The 8,823-nt window shown below is 39.4% G+C and overlaps 1 protein-coding gene across 1 annotated transcript; it reads right to left on the reverse strand.

Moving 5' to 3' along the window:
* Positions 1-413: 413 nt before the first annotated feature.
* On the reverse strand, positions 414-8,108 carry elovl4b (ELOVL fatty acid elongase 4b). Its single transcript, XM_042391462.1, has 7 exons — positions 7,856-8,108; positions 5,745-5,836; positions 4,731-4,918; positions 3,737-3,817; positions 2,508-2,679; positions 2,221-2,348; positions 414-1,775 (listed from the first exon to the last, which is right to left on the reverse strand). The coding sequence occupies exons 2-7, from the start codon at positions 5,809-5,811 to the stop codon at positions 1,497-1,499; spliced, it is 915 nt and encodes a 304-aa protein (XP_042247396.1). The 5' UTR covers positions 5,812-5,836; positions 7,856-8,108; the 3' UTR covers positions 414-1,496.
* Positions 8,109-8,823: the final 715 nt, after the last annotated feature.

Here is an 8,823-nt window from a genome sequence, read left to right on the forward strand (position 1 = left end):
TAATCCATACTGTTTGAGAGTTGCAGTAGAGACCTGATGGCAGATTAGTAAAGGCTTCTCTTCCAGTGACCTGCTTTCCTGGGTAACTCATGTAGTGACGTTGAAGTAAGCTCTTTTGGAGCTAAAGCCAATTTACCCCCAAAAGATTAGGGCAGATCTGTCTGGACAGGCCAAAGACACACAGCCTACCTCTGCCTCTCTCACACACACCTATGGGAGCTCTTTCCATCCTGCAGATCCCAGGATGGAAAAGGCAGATGAAGGAAGTAGAGGAAAGAGTCGAGAGAGGAAACGGGAAGATGGGGGATGGGGAGGCTTCAGTATGAGATTAGGTTCCTGATGGGTGACATCTTGATCCTGTACTCAATCCTATGGATCCATACACACACAAAACCAGACGTGCACACACAATATATGGGGTGCTGACACTGTCTTTATTTCAATTATATGTGCAGCAACAAGCTGTGTCCATTTCATTAATTAATAAGACAATGAAATTACCGTTTGTTTCCTTAAAAAAAAAGCTCTTTTCAGGATGAATTTCCCTTCAGTCCTACGTGGCAGTGAGACGATATTGAGCTGAATTTCAATCTCTTATTCTTGCACCTCGGCTACATCGCACAGCAAAAAGAAATAAATCATGAGGACCCACAAAAAAATATGTAGTGTAACAAAGGTATCCACAAATTTGCATAAATACTAAAAGGACCTACTGTCCCCGCCCACCCCGTGTGTTTAAAACCAAGTTTTGAATTCACAATGAACACAAAGGAAATAGCATTTGATTTTGTAAATGCAGCACAGATACATCAGTATGAGACAGCAAAGACATGTTAAGTCCATGACAAGTTCGTTTGGTAGATGGTGTAGAGAAATAAAGAGCCTTTGTAATCTGAGTAATCAAATACAGTAGATGGCAGATATGAGAACTTTGTAACGCGTTTTTTTTTTCATTCTTCTAAACTTTTTTCAACTCTAAGTATTCGTAAACAAAACAAATCCCCAAAAAAGCCTTTGGTATAAACCTTTGCATGTTCTTTTGTTGTAATAGTTAAATTCCTTAAAATATTTTAGAGCACTAGAAAATAAATTAGCATATTAAAGACTATTTAAGCTTTCAAATAAAACAATACTGGAATTCAGTGTAAAAAAGTTGGAGGTGAATTTTGGTTTATAAGTTAGTGGATGCTGAGCAGTTTGTAGGCCCTTAAACATTTTGGTCATATTATGGTCCAAAACAGTTGGACAGAACAGCACGGAGCCTACATGATCAACATTTCAATTTTCTTGATAAAAAAAACTGTAATGGAGACAAACAACCCTCTTCCTGTCAAAACCAGAAGCCATTACAGACACAAACACACACTGCAATTCTTTGCAGGGATGGTTGTCTGGTTTGAACTTCTCTCTATCCCTTCCCTCCCCTCCCTCCTTCTCTGGCCCTTAAAATAACTGTACTCTTTCTGTTTATCACCAAGCAAAGCCCCTCTCCCTCTTTACTCCTTTTTCGCTCTTCCTTTCTTTTGCCTCTTTCCATTATCCTCCACTTCCTCCACTTTGCTGTGACCGTTAGTTACCATAGAGGTGCCGTTTGTGACGGGCTTGCCTCCCTTATGTGAGGAAGGTTTGCCTCGGTAAGCGTGGTAGTAGAAGTTGGCGAAGAGGATGATGAAGGTGACAGCGTAGCCAATCAGAGCCCACTGCATCCAGAAGGGGAAAGGGCAGCCTGTGTAGAGGGAGTGGCCGGCGTGGCCGATGGTCACGTGGAACTGGATCTGTTGAACATATAAAATTCATGCACACAGTTATATGATTAAAAGCAAAAACTAGTCTGACACATAGTAAAAAGGAGCAAAATGAACATGTTGTTCCCTACACAAACAAATCTTTTATATGATTATGAAATTGTAGAAAGAAATCAGTGACAAACTAATAAGATAACAGATAAATTGAATCAATTATTGGAAATCTTTTCTCAAAGGCATCAACAGACTTTAACACCATGACAAAATGACGACATTCATCTGCTCTTTCCTAGTGCCTCAGATGTTTCGAAGACTAGCTTGCTGGCAATAACAGCAAACTTTCATATATCTGCTAACTTAAACATCTGTACTACTGGGTTTTTTTGCTACATGCTAGAAGCCTTGAAAACAAAACTTTTCATTGCAATTTCCAAGAACAATTATTCAAAAAATATAACCATAAAGTCATTCCCACCATCTGAATAATGGTGAGGTATTTCTTCCACCAGAGGTACTTCTGCATCTGAGGTCCCAAGGCGGCCAGGCCATAGTAACCGTACATGAGGACGTGGATGGAAGAGTTGATGGTTGCACCAAAAAAAGCTGTGGATAGATAACATGGACAAATTTTGGTCATACCACCTATAAAAGGCCAGTGCTTTTAAAATCCTAATTGAGAAGATCAATGTAATGAATTGAACAACTGGATACCAAACTTCACATACAACAGTATTGCACTGTGTCAACACAACTTTTACTCACATTGTCCACCAGGGACCCACTTGATACCAATCCACCAGAGGATGAACATGGTGCAGTGGTGGTAGACGTGGAGGAAGCTGACCTGGTTGAACTTCTTCCTCAGGATGAAAAAGACTGTGTCCAGGAATTCCACTCCTTTGGAAATGTAGTACCACCAAAGAGCAGACGCTATCTGAAGACGTGAAACAAGGCAGAGTCAGTTATATTGCTTCAGTGGGGCGGCTCATAGACACCTACACCACTGTGAGTGACTGCATTTTTGACGTGATTATTATATTTGATTGTTACATTTGTGAAAAAACTTGTAACAGGAAAGAAGATAATATTAAAACACAACACTCAATCTTTATGTTTTGGTGAGCAGGTCATTAAAAAATTTAAGGAAATGTAAAACTCAACACATACAGTAATGTAATATCATAACACAGTATGGATGTATGACAAAAGGATCATAGTATACTCAGCAATTGGAATACAAAGATAGTAACAAATGTTTATATCATATTTTTTAGAGTAATTGGTATGATATACAGTATATTGGCACCATTTGTAGTGAGTATGTGAGTAAATGAAGCAAATACCTAGCATGAAATCCATAGCTCATTTGTAGTCTATTGTGCAGATATCTTATATAGTAAGTAAGGATAGGATGACACTTTATTTATCCCTCAGCTGAAATTCAGACTTTAATCATAAAATTAAATGAAGAGATTTGGAAACCAACCACATCACAAATCTCTCCCTGTGTGTTCTCCTATTTACCTCATTCCTCCTCACCTGATGCACACATGGACAAAGACGTAGTACACTAAGCCACGGTGCTGTGGCATCTCTTATCCCTTACTAATGCCATCATGAAAGAGCAAGGAGGTGATGGTGGACGTGGTGGGGTGGAGTTTAAAGGTGGTGAGATCAATTACCTCAGCCTCTCTGAGTGCAGGCCACGCCCTATTTTGTCCTGACTCCACTAGAGATATAAACTTTTATCTCTCAATCCTCTCTGTATGTCTTTCCTCCTGTAACCCCAGACAACACTTAATGCACTGAACTACAAAAATAGGGATCCTTATGTCAAAAGTAGGATTACAGCATCCTCCCACCTGGTAGACCTGGATCAACCCCACTGCTCGATATGCAGTTAGTGATGATTGAGACATGATTGAGAGGTTTGTGTATCTGTCTACATGCATATGTGGTGCATAGGTGTTTGTGCGTTGGAGGAAGCTCACCCTGACTTCATTGACATCATTCGAGTAGTTGACAGGCTGACAGAGGTAGCTGTACCCGGCTGCTCTAGAGCCTAGTAGGAGCTGGTGGTAAGAAACAAACCAGAGTCAAAGGGAGACTGACAGGAAAATGGTTGTAAAAAAAGCTACTGCAAAAGTTCAAACAAGGAGGGTGCAAAAAATACAGGATGCTTGCAACACTGACAAGACAGCAGGACTAAACAGAAGTTATTTCAAGTAAAATATCAAAGGAATTTTCAGGGATTAGAGATCATTGCTAGAATCCATCGTCTGCTTTGCATATTGCAGAATCTGCTACGGTTTATTCTTTCATTTGAATGAATATATCACTGATCAAAATTCTGTGTCTGGGTTTCTATTTTTATCTGCTGTAAAATAATTTATCAGATGCACAAGCCCTCTCTCAGGCCCACACTCTAAACTTACTTTTCCATCACTTCAATGTTGTATTAGAGTGGCTAAATTGTAAGTAAGTGGTATCACTCACTCTAATTTTTCTCTACAGGCTCCTTTTTGTCCTTTTTGAAAAAAATGAAGTGCATTCTGCAAGTCTCACCGCAAACATGCAACATGCCAAAAATGGGAAAAACAGCTGCAAAAACAGACTGAATGCGAGGTCTTCTGACTTGCGAGGTAGGAAATTATTTTTATTAGTTCAGTAGACTATGGCAGAGAAACTGGAGTTAAGGCAGCTTCTCTATGTGGGAATGTGTTTGTAGAGTGTTAAGTAAATGTTAGTGTTATGTGAGGCCTGTACTATCAGACCTGCAGTCTGTTTTATATCAAGTTATTATCATTTAATTTTTAAGATTCTCCATCATAGTGTGGTCATCGTAGTGTTTCTTAAATATAGCCAAACTATTAGTCTGTGTGGCCATTTTTGCATGTTGCACACATAGGCATCGACTGATACATGAAGTCATATGATACAGGACGTCATCTAGGTGTCCTGTGTTGAATCTACAGTGGCACTGACCTCTTTGGCGATGTAGAAGTTGAGGACCACCATGCTGAAGTTGTAGACTATGAGGGTCTTCCTGAGTGTATAGGGCTGGCGGTCCTGCATGTATCTAGGCCCTGCCCACAGGAAGAGCAGGTACAGGCAGCTGATGGCCAGAGTGGGGAAGGGAGATGACATCATCGGCCAGCTCTCCACCCTCTTGTCTGGAGGAGAACGGGTTAATGTCAATAGTGGGAGAGCGTGCTGAGACATTGAAATAACACAGGCAGATACAAAAATATGTGCAATGGGCGCAGCATAATAGGTTTATTAAGTTAACCACCCTCACACACAACTATAGCATTCAACAGATTGTAGCATTTGTACAAAAAGGTGAAGTACAAGGAAAATAGTGAGCTCTTACGACATTTTTATGCTTTCTTTCACCTTTTTTGCAGTTTTTGCCATTATTTTTTGGGGTAATGATGACAATTACTTACTAGCCTCACTACATACATACAGGGACAGTGTACAAGACATCAATATATAAGCAATAAAACAGGTTTTAGTTCCCAATTTGACCATATTATCTAAACCAAGTAATGGTTTAAACATCATGTGTCACACAAATCATGTGTCGCTCCTTCTTGGTTTAACTATGACCCATAGTTATGTTCTCATGCCATTTTCCAGTGCAATGGACGATAATAGCGTACGTATCACAAAGGCAATTTCAAAAAGGTGGTTTAAACAATATGGTCAAAATTAGTTAAAAACTCCTCTGATCTTTACTATGGCGATGACATTGTAAAGATTCCTCTAATGGTGTTGTCACTTTCCTGTTTCTCAACAGTTAAGCTTGTGAGTAAAACATATCCCAAGATTTTTCATTGATAATGACATCATGTGATAATAAAAGACTACATTTTTAATCTGCAGTAGGATTTAAAATAATCAGTGACTCAGCTGCCAGTGGTGAGATAGTATCTACTGTAGCAGCAGCATGACTCTTTTGTGGTTTAGAAATTAATCCAAAAAATCCCAGCTTACCTGCTATAGTAAGGCTCCATTTGTAAAATTCTACACTGTCATTCACCAGATGTGTTACAGCCTCCATGGCTCTGCCTTTGGTCTTGTTTATACTGCAGCAGGGAGAGGGAGAGAGAGAAGCAGGAAAGTCAGAGTCACTGAGAGCCACCCATATTAAATTACAGGCCATACGTATCCTATCAGTGTAACTAGAAGCATGAGGAGCACCACTGTGTAATCATTTTGTGCTCACAGTATGTGTAACTTTCTACAAATACTCTTGTGCATGTTTGCAATCAAGATGTGCATATATTGAAGTTTGGACTGTAGCCAAGAGTGAAAATTTAGCACCCTATACATGTAAAACAGGCTTCTAATAATATGTTTAAAACAGCCACGTGTGAGAGCCTTGTGGATTATAACAGTGATTTGGATTATGTTACTCTGCTCATAATAAATGCTTAAATCAAGTTTTTTCCTATCACAGTCTTTTCACTATAGCTGCAAACATCCAGAAAGAGAACATTAGGCCTCTCCTCACTTGCCCTCATTTGATATTGTATGGTAACATAACCTCAATGAGATGCTAATGCACTTTCCATTGATTCTTATGATTGCTAGTCAGTCACAACAGTTTCAGATAATTGTAGGAAATAGGATAGAGGATATTGGGGTTTGCAATTGCTCTTTCTTTCTTCTTTTCTGTTCCTGACACTCTTTTCTCTCCATCTGTCTCTTTTCCGTCTGCCTGTCTGTGTTAACAGTCTGTTACCTGAAGGTTAGCTGAGTGTGCAGTGCATACAAAGTATATGTATATTTTGTATGTATTTGTATACATACAAATGTATAGAAGTTAAACAAAGAATTAGACAAATAGATAGATAGATAGAGAGGCAGAGATAGAGAGACAGTTAGATTTAATAATGCCTTCATTAACCTCCTTAACTTAAAACAGAGCTTTTTCTATTATGAGCTTTTTCTATACTAAATCCACTGATTTAAGACAGAAAACACTAATTGAAAGACTAAAATAATCAAAATACAATTGTTAAAAAAAGTAGAACATCAAGAGAGAGATGCTACATCTCATTGACTCTAATTAAGCAGTGTTGCATAACAATCAGCTCTTATCCACCTGGGAGCAGGTGCTTCTTTATTAATCTATAATTAATCCGATGCGTCAGATCAGCTGTCCTTTAAATAATTCATTTGTCTATATACAGTAACTACTCTCCAGCAATGAGTGCCCACTGACAGGAAAAGCGGTGAGCACTTTAGAGCTGTATTGCAAATGGTTGTGAGGGCTGGATATGTTGCAGAAAGGAGCCTCTTTGCAGGGCTTCATATAAAAACACACCCACTGAGTTTAGTTGTAGTGGGCCGCGGAGGGAAATGAGATAGAGCGGGTTAACCGGGTTTGTGCGCACACAAAAAGGCAGGGGCGCATGTGTCAGCAGGTTTCGCTCGGACCGCTCAAGAGGCTTAAATTCAATTGATCAACGAGCTTAGATGTAAGTACAAATGCCCAACGACCCACAAGCCCGTTTGATGGTTATCTGCCTGCCTGCCTGTGCTGTGCCACACTAAAATAACGCTTGTTCACAGAGAGAATGTAACAAAAAACAGTGTTAGTGTCATATTCCAATAATAATATGGTAATGAATAAACATGATCTCACATTATCTTACTCATATGTTGCCTAATTTAGTAAAAAAAAAAAAAAAAAAAAAGGACTAACTCTCCCACAGCCAATTAAAAAAGACAATTCTGATTTTGCGTAAGCCTTTTTTTTTTTTTAATTAAAATGGTGACTTTACGCCCAGGCTTACTGTAACAGGTGGGTGCCTGAGAGGAACTAAGAGCAGAAGAAGGCGAGATTAGACACCCAACTGAAAATGTGATGAAAAGTGTCTCCCTTGACTCACTTAGGAACTGATTTGTCGTGGACAAAGGGTTGGACTCCTCTCTCCATGCACGGATGCCAAAATTAACCCCCCGAAATAATAATGCTCACAACTGGAAGTGAGCAAGTTTTTTTTTTCTTTTGAAGTAAATACAGAAAGGGCGTTTAGCATATACAAAACCAAATTACAACAACACAAAAAAAGATATACAAAGATACAGCTACTCACGTTCTCGATATTTAAGAGCGTGTAATGACATCCGGTGCAATTTGATGCGCCAACTCCTTTCAGTGACGGCTCCTCTCTTCTCCTGCCGTTGCTCCTAATCAGTTTCTACAGCGCTCTGCTTACACTTCGACATTAAACAGCAATTTGGCAAGAAACTAGACAAGGCAAGTGAAAAGCTATGACTAAGATAGGCCAATTATGCATTCGCTCTGCTCAGTCGCATCATCTTCTCGCAATCTCCTGGACGCCGAGAAGCCAGATGGCATTGCGCATGCGGGAATTCGCTCTCTTGCCTCGTGTGCGTGTGTGTGTGTGTGTGTGTGTGTGTGTGTGTGTGTGTGTGTGTGTGTGTGTGTGTGTGTGTGTGTGTGTGTGTGTTTGTGTGTGTGTGTGTCATGGCTTTGTGTGACGAAGACAATTATCCACTTTAATGCTTATATGTATAACTAACTGAATAACTAATGAACTACTTATCTAGCAAACAAACTAATTAATTAAACTGCATAAACCTAGCCATTGTGGGATTTTAGTTTATGGATACAGAGCATGTTTCCACACTCTAAAAAAAGGTTGTCTGAATTCATACGTTTTGGCTCTGCAGACTGGACACTAGATGGTACTGTTAAGCTATTTTTGGATTAATACTTAACCCAGCACATCCTCTCAATGTGCAACTCCTTTGAATTCGGTCGAGACAGATAAAAACAGCTCTTACTTGATTATCTACCTGAACTCATGAATAAAAACAGTCTACAAAAGATGGTTCACGCTCAATTTGCAGATGTGCTACTTCCAATTTGCCTCAGGATGGTGTAGAGTGCATGCCTTTGAAACATTATCCAGCTCTAATTTAAAAAATGCAGCCATTGATCTGAAAATGACCAGTTAACAAACAGCTCATCTGCTCAACAGAAGAGGTGAAGTTTCTTTGAGGGAAGCATTTAATCTGTAACAGTAAGTCAACAATT

The sequence above is a fragment of the Thunnus maccoyii genome, chromosome 17, assembly GCF_910596095.1.
Source record: "Thunnus maccoyii chromosome 17, fThuMac1.1, whole genome shotgun sequence".
Classification (NCBI taxonomy): domain Eukaryota; kingdom Metazoa; phylum Chordata; class Actinopteri; order Scombriformes; family Scombridae; genus Thunnus; species Thunnus maccoyii.

Bases quoted from the DNA above. Each gene is read 5' to 3' on its own strand.
- elovl4b (XM_042391462.1), bottom strand. From the start codon at position 5,811: ATGGAGGCTGTAACACATCTGGTGAATGACAGTGTAGAATTTTACAAA. The intron at 4,919-5,744 runs GTAAGCTGGGAT...GTTCTCCTCCAG, and splicing joins ATGGAGCCTTACTATAGCAG to ACAAGAGGGTGGAGAGCTGG. The intron at 1,776-2,220 runs GTGGGAATGACT...TATGTTCAACAG, and splicing joins ACCTCACCATTATTCAGATG to ATCCAGTTCCACGTGACCAT.